Raw genomic sequence first — 17,820 nt, forward strand, 5'->3', positions numbered from 1 at the left:
ATTCAAAGCAGGAGACCATCTAGGGAGACAATTGGACCCTTGGATGATAAGGGAGTCAAAGGTGTACTAAAGAACGATAAGGAGATTGCAGAGAAGCTAAATGAATTCTTTGCATCTGTCTTCACAGTGGAAGATATAGGGCAGATCCCTGAACCTGAACTAACATTTGCAGGAAGGGATTCTGAGGAACTAAGACAAATAGTGGTAACGAGAGAGGAAGTTCTAAGCTTAATGGACAATATAAAAACTGACAAATCACCGGGCCCGGATGGCATCCACCCGAGAGTTCTCAAAGAAATCAAAGGTGAAATTGCTGATCTGCTAACTAAAATATGTAACTTGTCCCTCGGGTCCTCCTCCGTGCCTGAGGACTGGAAAGTGGCAAATGTAACACCAATCTTCAAAAAGGGATCCAGAGGGGATCCCGGAAATTACAGGCCAGTTAGCTTAACTTCTGTCCCTGGAAAACTGGTAGAAAGTATTATTAAAGCTAGATTAATCAAGCACATAGAAGAACAAGCCTTGCTGAAGCAGAGCCAGCATGGCTTCTGCAAGGGAAAGTCCTGTCTCAGTAACCTATTAGAATTCTTTGAGAGTGTCAACAAGCATATAGATAGAGGTGATCCAGTGGACATAGTGTACTTAGACTTTCAAAAAGCGTTTGACAAGGTACCTCACCAAAGGCTTCTGAGGAAGCTTAGCAGTCATGGAATAAGAGGAGAGGTCCTCTTGTGGATAAGGAATTGGTTAAGAAGCAGAAAGCAGAGAGTAGGAATAAACGGACAGTTCTCCCAATGGAGGGCTGTAGAAAGTGGAGTCCCTCAAGGATCGGTATTGGGACCTGTACTTTTCAACTTGTTCATTAATGACCTAGAATTAGGAGTGAGCAGTGAAGTGGCCAAGTTTGCTGACGACACTAAATTGTTCAGGGTTGTTAAAACAAAAAGGGATTGCGAAGAGCTCCAAAAAGACCTCTCCAAACTGAGTGAATGGGCGGAAAAATGGCAAATGCAATTCAATATAAACAAGTGTAAAATTATGCATATTGGAGCAAAAAATCTGAATTTCACATATACGCTCATGGGGTCTGAACTGGCGGTGACCGACCAGGAGAGAGACCTCGGGGTTGTAGTGGACAGCATGATGAAAATGTCGACCCAGTGTGCGGCAGCTGTGAAAAAGGCAAATTCCATGCTAGCGATAATTAGGAAAGGTATTGAAAATAAAACAGCCGATATCATAATGCTGTTGTATAAATCTATGGTGCGGCCGCATTTGGAATACTGTGTACAGTTCTGGTCGCCTCATCTCAAAAAGGATATTATAGAGTTGGAAAAGGTTCAGAAGAGGGCAACCAGAATGATCAAGGGGATGGAGCGACTCCCTTACGAGGAAAGGTTGCAGCATTTGGGGCTTTTTAGTTTACAGAAAAGGCGGGTCAGAGGAGACATGATAGAAGTGTATAAAATTATGCATGGCATTGAGAAAGTGGATAGAGAAAAGTTCTTCTCCCTCATAATACTAGAACTCGTGGACATTCAAAGAAGCTGAATGTTGGAAGATTCAGGACAGACAAAAGGAAGTACTTCTTTACTCAGCGTATAGTTAAACTATGGAATTTGCTCCCACAAGATGCAGTAATGGCCACCAGCTTGGATGGCTTTAAAAGAAGATTAGACAAATTCATGGAGGACAGGGCTATCAATGGCTACTAGCCGTGATGGCTGTGCTCTGCCACCCTAGTCAGAGGCAGCATGCTTCTGAAAACCAGTTGCCGGAAGCCTCAGGAGGGGAGAGTGTTCTTGCACTTGGGTCCTGCTTGCGGGCTTCCCCCAGGCACCTGGTTGGCCACTGTGAGAACAGGATGCTGGACTAGATGGGCCACTGGCCTGATCCAGCAGGCTCTTCTTATGTTCTTATGTTCTTAAGTACCTCCACAGTTGGAGGTGGTGTGGTCCTCAATACCAGTTGCTGGAAACCGCAGGACGGGAGAGTGCTCAGTGCCTCCTTGTGTGCTTCCCATGGACACCTGGTTGGCCACTGTTAGAACAGGATGCTGAACTAGATGCGCCACTGGCCTGATCCAGCAGGCTGTTTTTATGTTTTATGGTTTTATGTTATTTTTGTATTGGCCATAATAAAAAGAAAACTATATTAAACATCAAGTATTTAAAAAAATTATTAGATTAATGGTCTATATCATTTTATGGGTCAAGACTGTAAATTGCAAGGTGTCAGCTGCAATTATCTTTGCTGCAACTAATGCAAAACCAGCCTCTAGTCTGGCAGTGCCCTCATTTGAGTTTGACAGTATATCATCAATTTTTTATAGCTTCAACCAAAACAGTGACCGTTCTGGGAACCTATGAAGAAATTTACAACAAACTTCCTCTGAAACTGGATGGGCAGAAATACTGATGGATGCCTTCTACAGTTCTTTCTTTCCCTGCATAAATAAAATTGAAACTCAAAAGGAACTTTTTAAATGTATTGTGCATCAACAATAGCTGATAGCATAAGTTGCATTCTTAACAGTGTCAAGAGACTTCTATAGATAGAATAATAAAATAATGATGCACTTCACGTAAGTTATCTAGATGTAATTCTCATCACAACTCTGTAATGTTAAGAGTGTTATTATTCCCCATATTGCAAATGGGGATGTTTGGATTTATATTGAGAGAAAGTGCCTTTCCTAAGTCCATCTAGTGAATTCATGGCAGAGTTGAGCTTCCAACCCAGCTCTTGCCAAGTCATAGCTTCTTAATCACTATACTACACCAGCTCTTGTTGCTATGTGCCTTCAAGTCGATTATGACTTATGGCAATCCTATGAATCAGTGACCTCCAATAGCATCTATTATAAACCACCCTGTGCAGATCTTGTAAGTTCAGATCTGTGGCTTCCTTTATGGAATTAATCCATCTCTTGTTTGGTCTTCCTCTTTTTCTGCTCCCTTCTGTTTTTCCCAGCATTATTGTCTTTTCTAGTGAATCATGTCTTCTCAGAGACATGATAACCTCAGTTTTATCATTTTAGCGTCTAGTGATAGTTTTGATTTAATTTGTTCTAACACCCAATTATTCGTCTTTTTCGGGGTCTGTGGTATCCACAATGCTCTCCTCCAACATTTCAAATGAGTTGATTTTTCCCGTACCTGCTTTTTTCACTGTCCAGTCTTCACATCCATACATAGCGATCAGGAATACCATGGTATGAATGATCCCGACTTTAGTGTTCAGTGATACGTCTGTGCATTTGAGGACCTTTTGGGGAGGAGAGCCTGGCTGGGAGTCCAGAGTCTGTGAGTTCAAAACCCCACTCGTGTCTCCTGGGTGTCAAAGGCCAGCTAAAGATCACCCCACAATGAGTGGCTCAGGGGTTACGTGCCCTGCCACCTGTGCAGCCGTGGGCAAGCTGCATAGTCCCAAGGAGCCCAGTTGCCCCCCAGCTGGCAGTTGGCTTGTTCAGCTGTGGCAAGCTGAGCAGGCCCTAGCCAGCCAGAGAGGACTAGCCTCAGAGGGAGGCAATAGTAAACCCCCTCTGAATACCGCTTACCATGAACACCCTATAAATAGGGTTGCCATAAGGATCGACTTGAAGGCAGTCCATTTCCATTTTTCTAGTTCTCTCATAGCTGCCCTCCCCGGTCCTAGCCTTCTGATTTCTTTATTGTTTCTTGACTATTGTTTTGGTTAATGACTGTGTCAAGGTATTGATAATCCTTGACAAGTTCAATGTCCTCATTGTCAATTTTAAAATTACATAAATATTCTGTTGTCATTACTTTAGTCTTCTTGATGATCAGCTGTAGTCCTGCTTTTGTGCTTTCCTCTTTAACTTTCATCAGCATTCCTTTCAAATCATTACTGGTTTCCGCTAGTAGTATGGTATCATCTGCATATCTTAAATTGATGATATTTCTCCCTCCAATTTTCACACCTCCTTCATCTTGGTCCAATCCTGCTTTCCGTATGATATGTTCTCCATATAGATTAAACAAATAGGGAGATAAAATGCACCCGTGTCACATCCTTTCTGATGGGGAACCAATCAGTTTCTCCATGTTCTGTCCTTACAGTAGCCTGTTGTCCAGAGTATAGGTTACACATCAGGACAATCATGCTGGGGCGCCCCCATTTATTTTAAAGCATTCCATAGTTTTTCGTTATCTACACAATCAAAGGCTTTGCTGTAATCTATAAAGCACAGGGTGATTTTCTTCTGAACTTTCTTGGTCCTTTCCATTATCCAACGTATGTTTGCGATATGATCTCTGGTACCTCTTCCCTTTCTAAATCCAGCTTGGACATCTGACATTTCTCACTCCATATATGATAAGAGCTCTTATGACTGTTAAAATGGTTCAAGTTCATGTTACCTTGGTTTATTCAATAAACTATCTGCCCACGCCAGTATTTGGCAAGGAAAAACTATTTCTTGTAAAGTTCAGATAGGTATTTGACCTTTTTTGTGCAAGATACTTATTTTATCATTATTCTTAAATACAAGAATACACTCACCCAGTAATAAGCCCATCTTGAACACATTGGTTTGTGACAGCTACTGCCTGTTTGCAACTACTTTTGGGGAAGGTGAACAAGTGGATTGTGCCAAAACAATTGTAAGTACTCTAGGATGAACCAGTTACCATTCCAGTCAGTTCAGGCCTAGTTATGGGACCAAATCAGCTTTGGTCACCCTGATGAATCACCTTTATCAGCAGAAGTAGGGGGAATGTGACCCTGTTATTCTTACTCGATTTCTTGGTGGCTTTTGATACCATGATATCCTACTGAACAGACTCTGTGAGACAGGCGCTGGAGGTACTGTTTTACACTGGTTCCAGTCTGATCTCCAGGGTTGATTTCAGAGGAAAGCATTGAGTGATTATCTCTTGGTCCCCTGACAGTTGTGCGGTGGGATGCCACAGGGTACCATCCTGTCCCTAATGTTATTTAACATCTACATGCAACTGTTGGGAGCGGTTACTGGGAGATTTATGGCAAGAAATCATCAGTATGCTGATAATATCCAACTCTTATTTCTGTATAACATCTGACCTGGGAGAGGCTGTGAAAGCTCTTGACCAGTGCCTGGAGCCTGGGCTCGGAAATAGGCTGGATGAGGGCCGGCAAACTGATTCTGAATCCTGGCAAGACAAAGGCTCTGTGGCTGAGCAGTTCCAGAATCCAGGTAATATGTAAATTATCTGATTTGGACAGGGTTGTATTTTCCCTGAAGGTGCAGGTTAGTAGTTTGGTGATGCTCCTGGACCCATCTCTGGCACCAGAGGCCAATGTGACCTCAGTGGCTAGGAGTGCCTTTTACCAACTTCATTTGGTAAGACAGCTATGGCTGTTTATGAACCCAGAAAGCCTGTTCACTGTCATCCATGCGCAGGCAACCTCCAGCTTGGATTACTGCAATTTACTCTATGTGGAGTTGCCCAGAAGCTACAGCTAGTGTAAAATGCCATGGCTCAACTGCTCACTGGGGCAGAATATCACCATAATATTATGCTGCCACTGAAAGAATTGCATTGGCTGCCAGTTAGATACTGGACAAAGTTCAACGTGCTGGTTCTGGTGTACAAAGCCAAATACTATCTCATCTCCTACACATCCAGCTGATCACTGCGCTCTGCAAGAGGAAACTATCCTGCGGATACCATCCTATCACATGCTCCGTTCTGTCAGAATCGGGCCTTTAGTGTGGTGTCACCCACCCTTTGAAACTCCCTCCCAGTATATATCAGACAGACACCTTCTCTGTTGTCCTTTTGGCACCTGTTGAAGATGTTCCTCTTTCAACAAACCTTCTAAATGGAGATGTTTTTATCTCGGTTGGTATTGGGATCAGTACTGGATTTGAAGGTCAGAAGCATCCCAAACCCTGAGATTTCAGGAGTGGTCCCTAGTGATGTCACAGAAGCAGGCCCTAGTGATGTCTTTAAGCATGATACATTAAGCATTAACCACAGTTGCTTGGAGCATACAATTCAAACAAAAACAAAAAAGATGGTTCCAGGGTAAGGAACATTTAATCTAGCCTACTTGTTTCTGGCAAGAAGGATTTAAGTGCCCTCAGGCTAGGATAGTCACCAGAAGGCCATTGTAGGAAGAAAGGAGCCTAGTGTTCTGGAGATGTTAGATGGGAACACTCAGGAGTAAAGATGGATACCTCTGAAGGCTGCAATTCTAAACACACAAAGGGACTAAGTCCCATAGAACTCAATAGGATTTACTTCTGAGTAGATATGGTTTGGATTGTGATGTTGGTAAGGATTGACTAGGGATCCTCTGCAAAGATATCCATATCCAAGCAGGGTTGGCAATCCCCTGCCTGGAATGCCCTGCCTCTACCTTTTGACATGGCTAATCCAAAGAGGTCTGAGAAATGACTAAGAGTAAGAAGATTCTCTACCCTTTTCTGTCTACCCTGTGGGCTGCTATAAACTCACTTTGATCACCAACCCAATTCCAGTTAATATTAATTGACAAAGAGAAAACACACATGGTTGATCTACCTTCACAGGCACTCTCTTGGGAACAACAACAATTGCAGCCACAGTTCCCAGTATGTGAATTCCCTTTTACCACTAATGGGCAAGAAACAAATCATCATGCAACCAACAAGGTGCATCATCACTGAGTTTAAGGGGGTTGAGATGAACACATGGAACCACTGTTGTTGCTTCTATGGATGTAGGGGAGTGAGGTTAAAGGTTAATGAAATGCAAATAGAAAAATAAAAACAAAAGTCAGTAATGATTTCTTAAATGCAATACCATACCAACCACAACAATATTCCTATGAGTTAGGCAGAAAACTCAGCATCCCACAACCAGTCATGATTCCTAACCAAAAAACAAAACTAAAAAAATCCTGGCAGCCAAGGTCACAGAAATTCCCCATGTAGCACAACCTGACCAAGGGGCTGCAGTTAATGCAGAATGCTGTGGCATGATTGCTGACATGAGTGAGACCCTATCAGCACATAATATCTGTCCTGCCCAGAGTAAGACTCACGAGATGGAGACGAGACTGGAATTAATTCCTGTTTTATTAAAGTAACATCGAAGGCAATGCATTTCATAGGCACACTGTGCTAACTCACTAGCATCCCTAACTAAGGTACTTAAGCATACTCTGCAGTGTATAAAGAGAGTTGACTCAGCACCCAGATCCGGGGTGTGTGTGCAACCTTAAATAGGACAGGTCTTCGCTCGTAATCTCTGACTCCTTTGCAGCCCCTCCCTCCGACCAAAGCGCTTCTCCCAGCGTCTGGCGCGGGGCAAAAGGGGGTGTGCCTCCGCTGGCTCATTGGACAACACAGTCTCGAAAGGTGTCTGCTCAGCTTCAGGAGGTGGGGAAACGCTTGATGTGCCATGAGAGGGGCTCAGGGGGGGGTGGAGTTGGCTCATGCGCCAAGACATCCCCCAACGGTTCAGTGGGGGCATCTGGAGGTTGAGTGCAGTCTTCTTCGGTGGGAGAACTGACCGTGGGAACTGGCACAGTGTCAAACACACCTCCTCCCTCCTCATCCAGGAAAGTCTCAACACACTCTCTGACTTTTCCCCCTGCCCTAATGGAAGGAACGGAAGCTCATCCAGCCCCCTTCCTTGATCCTTCTGAGGGCACTGGGGCTCAACAATATCTCTGCTCTGAAATCTGCACTGGTTGCCGATTTGCTACCAGGCCAAGTTCAAGGTGTGCTTTCCATGTTACGGGTGCCACATAGTACTTGTTGTGCTCTGGTAAGAAATGGATCCTTTAGTGTGGAAGCACCTACGATCTGGAACTCCCTGCCTATTGCCATTAGGCAGGTGCCTTCATTGCACTCTTTTCAGCACCTGCTAAAAACATGTTTGTTTAGGCAAGCCTACCCAGGCACATAGAGGCTATTATGTTTTTCATCTCTTTTTAACTCATTGTTGGTTTTATTATTTTGAATGTTTTTAAATACCTGTCTTTATTTTTGCCAATAATGTTATTGTTTTAATTCCTTCTGTAAACCACTTTGAGATTTTTTACAGTAAAGCGGTATATAAATGTTGTAAATAAAATACATAAATAAATTTTGGAGTCACTGTGGCCCTTGGGTCTCTTTCCATTTTTAGAAACAAAGGATTCGACTCAGGCCATTTGGTACCATCTAGCGCAGTACTGATTACATGGACTACCATTGGCTCTGCTTGATGCCAGGAAATAGTCTTTTCCAGAAATTTAATTTTGGACCTTTGCATGCAAAGCATATGCCCTATCACTGAGCTACAACCCTTCCCCTGTTAAAAAAAGTGTATTTTAAAATTGTTATTTTCAATTCACTAATGAATGCACATCATACCTAGTGCAGATCCACACAATTAATTTAAAGCACATTCAACACATTTGAAGCACATGAATCCTACCACAGAATCATGGGAACTGTAGTTTGTTAAAGGTGGTGGGAACTATAACTGTGAGGGGGAAACTACACTTTCCAGGATTCTTTAAAGGAAGTCATGTGCTTTAAATGTGAATTGGATGTGCTTTAAATTAATTGTGTGGATCTGCACTAGGTATGATGTGCATTCATTAGTGAATTGAAAATAACAATTTTAAAATTGTGGATCTACTTAATAAACTTTGCCTGCATGTAAATCATTTTAATTAATTTTTTTAAATGGATATGAGCTATAAAGTTTACTGGGTGACCATAGGCTACTCACCATCTCTCTGCCTAATCTGCCCCTCAGAATGAAAATGACAGAGGGGAACCATGACCACCCCAAAGAAGAAGGGCACACTTAAAATGTAGAGGACATAATATACAGCCATAATGTGAAATCAGATACTTATTGGGACACAGGATGAAGAAATATTCATATAAGCATGAATGTCAAATATGTGTATTATTTACAGAATCTATAACCATATTTATAGTGCAATCCTATGCATGTTTACTTAGAAGCAAGCCCCAATGTATTCAATGTGGCTTACTCAAACAGGGAAGCATGCAACCTCAAGCAGGGAACTGCAACCTCAAGTGATAAAGAAATTAATTCACTCAACCCAAAATTCAGAATCATGCCTCTTTAAGCTGTTTTGCAACTGTTTATACTTGTTGTTATGGTTGTTGGATTTTAAAGGGATTTATATCTTATTGTGAGTTGCCTTGGTTTCCAGTCGGCAACCCTACCTCACACAGTTGTTGGAAAGACTCCATACATGCTAGAGATGTAAAAATACAAACACTCCATGTTGCTCCATATTTTATTGTCAACACCAGTTGGTCATTGCAGAACATTCTTTAAAAATAAAATAAAATCTGTATTAGTTTCCTACATAATAAAAGCAGTGACACCTAAGTCAGCCCTGCCAAATTGCTTTAAAAATGGGATTGGAGGGGGAGAGAAAGATTTACAACACAAACAATTATTTGCTATGTTCACTCAAAAGTCCCATTAATTTACAGCACAATCCTAACCCTGTCTACTCAAAAGTAAGTCCTACTGGATTCAATGGGGTTTACTCCAGGTATGTGGGATTAGCATTGCAGCTTTACTCCCAGAAAAATGAGTATTAGATCAAAGCTTCATATCGGGAAGGTTTGCAAAACACTGCCCTCTTCAACAGTCCAGGAAAATTTAAACTTGTTTTACTCCTGCACACAAGAGAGAAAAAGACTGAAAGCTATATGCTTATTCAATTTATAAGATTTTCAAATAAGCAGGAAAAAAGTTTTCTGAACTTGCAATGAGGTCTAGCTGCTGCCTTGTCAATCACAACCCTAACTTCACTTATTGGCTACAAACCTGAAAGGGCAGGCTTAGAGCAGCCAGGTACTAGCTCATTTAAAGAAGTGGTAGGGGGTGGGGTGGCTGGCTGGCTGATGTTTTGGTATATATCTCTTGAACCAGACCATCTAGAAACTTTTTTTTTTTAAAGTGAAAGCTGAGAGTCTGGAGATTAAGGTGACTCACCTGAAGACCCAGAGAGGACCACAACAATCCAGAGTCTCCAGGCAAAAACCGGAGACTTAGCAACCCTGATACAAATTGTTTTTACATTGTTGTTATATATGCAAATATTTTATGTTTTTATATATGCAGTTCTATATATGTTTTTATTGTATTGTAATTCACTTTGGATGCCTCATGGGAAGCAATACATAAATTTATTGTTAATAATAATAAGATTTATATCTTGCCGTTCCACCCAGTAGGAGTCCAGGGCGGCAATAATGTGGCTATGGCCATTAACTTAATGTACGAATGTGAGTTTTCAAAGAATGTTGGCTCTTTTATCAGTGGACAGAAATCCCGAGTTATTGTAGTGACATTGTAAATGTTTAAAAGTTGGCTGGAATTCCAAGCAGATACACAGCCAAATCTAATTGCACATTTATTACTTTGTAGTAAGCCCCAATATATTCAGTGGGCCTCCCAGGGCCCGTGTGCAGTGGATTGCAGCCTTAGCAGGAAGATGAATTATTAAACTCACTGATAATTCATTCTTAATAAACATTCTTAGAATCAGTTTATTTCAATGGGCTTACATGTGACTCAGATGCTTGGAGTTGTAAATGATCTACCCCTTTTAAAATGTTATCTTATTGTTTATTATTATGTTGTTTATTATATTATAAATATTATCTTGCAAGCCAGTTTGGGAATCTTTCTATATGGAAGGTCAGGATATACATTTATTAAACAAGCAAATGACATCGTATTATAAGGCACATGTACTGTATATATAGTTATTTGCGTTAGATGTACAGTAATTGGAATTACATTGAAATTGTTTAATAAATTTCTGAAACTGTACGTTCTCTCCCAGGATATGAAGTTATTGTAATGACATTGTAAATGTTTATATATATCATTATAAGCAGTCCGCCCACCCCTTTTATTAGACCCAAATGGTTTGGTCAACCACCCCCTTTTTTTCTCCCTAAGTTCAGTGCCTTTTGCTCTTTTGCGTCACGATCCCGCCTTCTTTAGCTTTGCCGGCCCCGCCCTTTCCCTTGCGGCTCCTCCCCTTGCTCGGAGCTCATTGGTTCCTCCTCTCCCAGCCGAGGAGCCGTCTTTTGGCTCCTCCCACTCCGGTGCTGAGAGACGGTGCTGCTGAAGGAGCAGAAAGAGGAGGAGGGGACGGCAGCCGGGATAGGACATGCCCCGCAAGAGGCCGTTCAGCGCTAAGCAGAAGAAAAAACAGCTGCAGGACAAACGGGAGCGAAAGCGGCAGGGTGAGAGGGAGAGCGGGAGGGGGCGGAGCCGTGTGGGAGGAGACGGAGCCCCTCCCCGACCATGAAACATCTGGAAGGATGTAACATTCACCCCTTCCTCTTCGGGAGCATGGAGGGGGGAGGTACCTTCACCATCTGTATTCTCACCTTTCTTCTCGCTCGAACATCTTCCCCTTTTCCTGATGATGAGTTGGAAAAAGGGATTGTCCCCTTATCATTGCAACATCTGGGTTTCATGATCATCCACATAAACATCTGGATCACATAAGGCCACTCCTCCTCCTTGAAACATTTTTTGGGAAGGGGGGAAAGAAAGTGTGACCTCTACTTCTCCTCCATTAAAAACAATTTGGGGTTGGATACTGGCACCTAAAGAAAAGGCTTCCAGAGGAGCAAATCCCTTTCCTAAAACATTTATAAAGCACCTGCCTTTCTCTCCTCTTTCCTGACTTTTGCAAAGCCTATAGGGGAGGGGTAGGTAAAGTGAGCCAGGCCTTTCATATATTACTTAGAACTGGCCACTCCCCTTCCTGAAACCATTTTAGAAGATAAATCTGGGGATGTTCACTTTCACTGCTCCTCTTCAGACATCTGGGATGCATGCCTAATTCATGCTAATTGACTTGCCTCCTGCCCCTGCACTTTGCATGCACACGCAGGTACACACACAATTCTTAACTCTTTCCTAAAGTAGTATACTCTTTTCCGTTTAATGAAATGTTTTAAGAAGAACTAGACCCTCTTCCTTGGTAGAGAGAGCAATAGCCCCTTGATTGTGAACGTCCCTTTAAACTTTGTTCCAAATAAATTTTAGGCCTCCTCCCCCTCAAATTTGGGATGACTTCTCTTTGCCTTTTTAAGACACACTTGAAGGATGATTCTCTTTGCAATGCATTGGGGTGTTTTCTCAATTTCTTAGTACACTCAACATCTGCAATGCAGTGGGCATTATATCACCCTCTCTTTTTCTCCTGCCTAAACTGCTTAGTGGAATAAACTATTCTTCTCCAATGCATCTGGAGTGCCGTGCCCTCCCCTGCCCATAGTTGTGAGGGAGAAATACTATTTAAGTATGGAGGATAGCTCTTTGCTTCAGATACTTTTGCTTAGGACTGCAACCATTGAATCTCTTCTGCTTGTTATACTGAATGTTGTTCCTTTTGAGATACGTGCAGGTGGATTTTAGTGGAATTTCCTTCTAAGTAACTCTGCATGAGAGTACAACTCAGGTGAAGGGGAACCAATGTGGAATAGCAGTTTCCTAGAAGGTTGAACTAGGAGTGTTGGTGAGGTGGGTTCAAATGTCAACTCTGCCAGTAAAGGTCACTGAGTGAATTTGGACCAGCCTCTCTCTCTCTCTTTCTCTTAGCCTAATCTACTTCGCAGGGCTACTGTGAGGATGAGACGTGAGGGGGAAGATGCCCACAAATAACGTCTGGAAGGATGGGATAACATGTAGTTACTAAGAGCTGCAATGGGATTGGAAGGGCTGTCAAGAATCTAACATTTTTAATTTATTTATTTATTTATTTGTTTGTTTGTTTCATTTATAGACCGCCCATAGCGAGTGGCTCTCTGGGCGGTGTACAAAAAGGTTAAAATACAAAATATCAACAATAAAATCAGACAACAAACAATAAACACAAGCAGCAACTAAAGAAAAAAATAAAAAATAAAAAATTTAAATCATAACATAAACGCTTAAAATGCCTGGGAGCATAGCCAGATCTTAACCTGGCGCCGAAAAGATAGAAGCGTAGGCGCCAGGCGTACTTCTTTGGGGAGGCTGTTCCACAGTTCGGGGGCCACTACAGAAAAGGCCCTAGATCGAGTAACTGTCCTCCGGGCTTCTCGATGGGTTGGTACCTGGAAGAGGGCCTTAGATGCTGAGCAAAGTGACTGGGTAGGTTCATAGCGGGAGAGGCGTTCCACAAGATATTGCGGTCCCACGCCGTGTAAGGCTTTATAGGTCAAAACCATTCCTGGCTCGGAATTCCTGGCTCGGAAACAAATAGGTAGCCAGTGCAAACGGGCCAGAACAGGTGTTATATGTGCTGACCGGCTGGTCCTTGTCAGCAGTCTGGCTGCTGCGTTTTGCACTAGCTGAAGCTTCCGAACTGTCTAATTAAGGTTACCTTAAAGGAGAAATGGTAAACTTGTGGTCTTCATGGTGTTTCTGGGCTACATCACCCCTGACCTTTGGCTATGCTGGCTGGGGATGATAGATCCTATCCATAGGAAGCTGCCTTATCCTGAGTCCATCTGGCTCAGTATTGTCTACACTGACTGGCAGCAGCTCTTCAGGATTTCAAGCAGGGTTCTCTCCCAGCCCTACGTGGAGATGGCAGGGATTGAACCTGGGACTTTCTGCATGCAAAGCAGATTCTCTACAGCTGAGCTGTGGCCCTTTCCCTGGAGCCCAACAACATCTGGAGGGCCCCAGGTTTCCCATCTCTGCCTTAAAGTAAATTACACTGAATTCAATAGGGTCTACGTGCACATATCTGTGTTTAGAACTGCAGTGTAAGGCTCACAGATTCCACATCAGATCTGCATTTCTTGCAACCCACCAGATTAAATGCAGCCTGTTAGGTCATTAACAACCTTCCCATTTCTGCAGTCTCAGGCAGGGATTGCAAAATCAAGAGGTGGCCTCCCATACGTGAAGGGTGGACTCCATTCAGCATGGTCAGTCACACATTGCTCAGCCCTGTTTCCTACCTTCTCCCACCTCCTCTATGCATAACCTGCATGACTTTTGGCACATATGGGTGCCCATCCTTTCATCTCTGGGTCACATCCTCATACTAATGATTGTTATAGTCAAAAAATATGTAGCTTTTGAAACATTGATTGGTGTATGTGGGATAAAATGTCACATTTAAACAAATGGCAATGATAGTGAGTGCTATGCTGTTGTAGCTGGATCTACGCTAAGCTGTTCATACTGGTATAATATGATCATTTTCAATGTGGTCATATTTAAAAATAGCCAGTGTGGTCCAGGCTTTTGAACTGTTCTCTGGAAGGTTTTGTTGACTGCAGCATCTTTGGAGGACAGAGCAAAAGAGGAAGGTGGTAGTTGTGAAGGTTCTTGTGTTACTGTGTTCAGGGAGCTAGGGGTTTGTATGAAGCAGAGCTTTAGCGTTGTGGCACCTACCCTTTGGAATTCCCTCCCCTTAAATATTAGACAGGCATCATCCCAATTATTCTCAAGACCATCCTCTTTCAACAAACCTTTTAAGCAGAGACCTTGTCCCAGTCTGTGTCTGTACTGGAATTGTTTTTTAAGATGCTTTCTTTTTAAGATGTTTTGTAAAGCATTTTTTTTAAAGATGTTCTTAAAGATGTTTTGTTTTAATATATTTTAAAGTCTGTTTTTAAGATGTTTTAGAGAGTTTTTAGTGTTTTGTTTGCCGCCCTGAGCTCCTTTTGGGAGGAAGGGCAGGATATAAATTTAATAAATGAAGAAGTGGGGGAAACCCACCTTTGTGGCAAGGAGAGAGATGCGCTGTGCGCAATCTGCTACCGTGCAACTCAACTGGAAACAATCTGAAAGAAAGGTGCTGAGCTTCACTGACAGGCAGTAGGATGAAAAAGCTTTATGGGGGTTATGAGTTGTGTGCTAACAGGACTGAAATAACTATGGAGAGCATTAAATGGGCAGCTGGCTTAGAGCAAAAGTTTTCTGTGGTGGCTTCTCAGACAAGAGCACCAGTTGAAAGAAAACAGGAAGGTGGGCATGTGTATGAATGTGTCATTGCCCTTTAGATAGCAATGATAATAATGCTTTTTTGCATTTTTATTCTGCATCCAGATCTTCAAAGTGTCTTGCATATGTTAACTTAGCGATCATTACATCAGCCCTGTAAATTTGGATGGTGAAAATTCTCCCAGTTTTGGATGAGAGAGTTGTAGTTCACCTGATGCCATTTAAATGAGCTAATGAGCCAGGGTGAGGCTTCCTGTTTGGCAGGCATGGTGGGTCGCCATACATGTACGTATATACCCACACATGGGACTGTGATGCTGTTTGCAAAGAAGTGTGTGTTCCATCCGAGGCTGAGTGAGATTTGCCCCATTTCCCTCCTGGGTTACAACTAGGGTTGCCAGGTTCATGGCCTGAGACTGATCCTATATCTTCAGGAGAAGAGAAAGTCAGCCAAGTGCAGGTGTTCTTGCAACTCGGTAATGGGAAAAACCACAAGGTGGAATTCCCCCTTCCCCCTGCACAACTTTTAAAGATACAGAAAACCTCTTGGTTGCCAGGCCTCCAAGAGGTCTTCTGCACAGTAGGGCCCCGCTTTAAGGCGCTTTGCTAATGCGGTGGTCTCAATTAGACGCAATTAGACTAAAGCCCCACTCATACAGCACTTGTTCCGCTTTTATGGCGGTTTTCGGGCATCGCGTGCCATTCTATTCAATGAGTTCCGCTTTACATCGGTTTTCTCTTTACAGCGGGGGTCCGGAACGTAACCCGCCGTATGAGTGGGGCCCTACTGTATCTTTAAAAGTTGTGCAGAGGGGAAGGGAGAATTCCACCTTGTGGTTTTTCCCATTACTGAGTTGCAAGAACACCTGCACTTGGGTGACCTTCTCTTCTCCTAAAGATACAGGATCAGTCTCAGGCCAAGAACTGGCAACCCTAGTTACAACTATGAAAGAAGTTGCTGCCTGAGATTGTGCTGCTGCATTGAGTGAAGAAGCTCCTTCCCAAAGAGTTTATGGCTGGTGCTTAGAAGCCGTTTCTGATAAATAATTTTAAAATTATTATGAGTTTGTCTTGAACTGAGTTAATTGTGCACTGAATTGTTTGTTTTTGCTTTACTTAAATGCAATTGTGTTTTTATATGATACATTGATGCAAATATTGTTTGGTACTTTTAAGGCATTTATTCTCAAATCAAATTTCAAATATTTTAGAGAAGATTATTACTAGATTCTGCCTTTTCAGATCACTTTGCTTTTTAAAACAACACCACAAAACTTCATCCACCTTAGATAAGTATGAACTTTTCGCCAGCCAGCCTCTCTGCATGCATTAAGATGTCAATAAATGGTGGGTCTGTCTTGCTGTGGGGAAGTGAATATAACTGAGCCGTGCTTGAATCATGGGCAGAATGTTAGGGGAGAACAGATCCTGAAGTGTGTTTGGTTAAGACTAGGGTGGGGTTAGGGAACCATGGTGTTCCAGATAAAGATGGACTGCAACTCCCATCATCCCTGATGACTGGGGTTTATGCGAGTTGGAGTCCAACTTCATCTGGGAGGCCACTCCCAATCCCCAGACTAGGGAGAGGGCTTTCCCAGGCCTGTTCTAAGGTGTTCAGGGACAAAAAGTGGACAAGGCCGCAAAAGCTTTAGCAGATTTTTTTATTTAACAGGATTTATATACCGCTTAATCATCAGAACCTCTAAGTAGTTTACATAAAAATTACTGATACAACCAGATGTTAAAAACAAGTTAGATTTAAAATAAAATCAGCAGTTTTAAAAATACACATTATAAAATAAAGTTACATATTAAAATGCATACAAAGAAAAAAAGTTTCCCTACCCTTAGCCAACTTTAACTTGAAAAGAATGGCGTTAAGGTAACACATACAGTTGTAAATCTTATGAACGCAGATATGTAATTTTCCATAGAAAACATTTCTTTATCCCACTTTAATTAAAAATAAGTGCTCCTAAAAACTTCATATTAAAATGCATGCCAAATTTATACATCTGAGTAGGCTTGCTTAAACAAAAACGTTTTTAGCAGGCGCCAGAACTTTTAAGGTTTTGGCAGAACCAGTGTGATGTAGTGGTTAGAGTGTCAGACTAAGACCTTGGAGACCAGAGTTCAAATCCTCACTCTGCCATGAAACTGGGTAGGGTTGCCAGGCTTAGGGCCTGAGACTGATCCTGTATCTTTAGGAGAAGAGACAGTCAGCCAGGTGCAGGTGTTCTTGCAACACCGTAATGGGAAAAAACCACAAGATGGAATTCTCCCTTCCCCCTGCACAACTTTTAAAGATACAGAAGACTGTCTTCTGTATCTTTAAAAGTTGTGTGGGGGAAGTTGCAAGAACACCTGCACTTGGTTGACTTTCTCTTCTCCTAAAGATACAGGATCAATCTCAGGCCTAGGCCTGGCAACCCTATAACTGGGTGAATTTGGGCCAGTCACTGGCTCTCAGTCTTACCTACCTCACAGAGTTGTTGTGCAGATGAGGGAGAGAACTATGTATGCCTCCTTGGGGGGAAAGGCAGGCTATAAATATAATAATAAAATAAATAAAAACGGTACAGCAAAGACATTTGCCTAATATCAGTGGCCAGGGAGTATAGGAGTAGGTGCTGCACACGGAAGGACTGATTCCTTGCAAGTGCAGACAAACATTGTGTGGTACTTGTAAATGTGCTAGTTGTATACAAGAGGGAATTTCAGTGGATTAGATGTAGTTTGGCATACAAACTACACCTGTTGAAATTCCTCTTGTACACAACCATTAAAGTCACAGGAGCCTCCTGTCCTCTTTTTCACCCAGCTGCCCCAAGTTACATCTAGCCTCTGGAATTCCCTCCCAAGAGAAGCAACCCTT

General features: G+C 42.5%; 1 protein-coding gene across 3 annotated transcripts in view; it reads left to right on the top strand.

The window, feature by feature from the left end:
* The first annotated feature begins 11,053 nt into the window (after positions 1–11,053).
* The window catches only part of GNL1 (G protein nucleolar 1 (putative)), a 35,532-nt gene continuing 28,765 nt past the window's right edge, over positions 11,054–17,820 (top strand). Inside the window, exon 1 of one of the 3 annotated variants that reach the window (XM_061619165.1) lies at positions 11,054–11,233. In XM_061619165.1, the coding sequence (XP_061475149.1) occupies positions 11,158–11,233 (76 nt within the window). In that variant the 5' untranslated portion in view covers positions 11,054–11,157. Of the gene's footprint in view, positions 11,234–11,274; positions 11,356–15,900; positions 15,965–17,820 lie in introns of those variants that run through there. The other 2 variants (XM_061619166.1, XM_061619167.1) reach the window with 2 other exon arrangements.

Source organism: Rhineura floridana, chromosome 3, assembly GCF_030035675.1.
Source record: "Rhineura floridana isolate rRhiFlo1 chromosome 3, rRhiFlo1.hap2, whole genome shotgun sequence".
Classification (NCBI taxonomy): domain Eukaryota; kingdom Metazoa; phylum Chordata; class Lepidosauria; order Squamata; family Rhineuridae; genus Rhineura; species Rhineura floridana.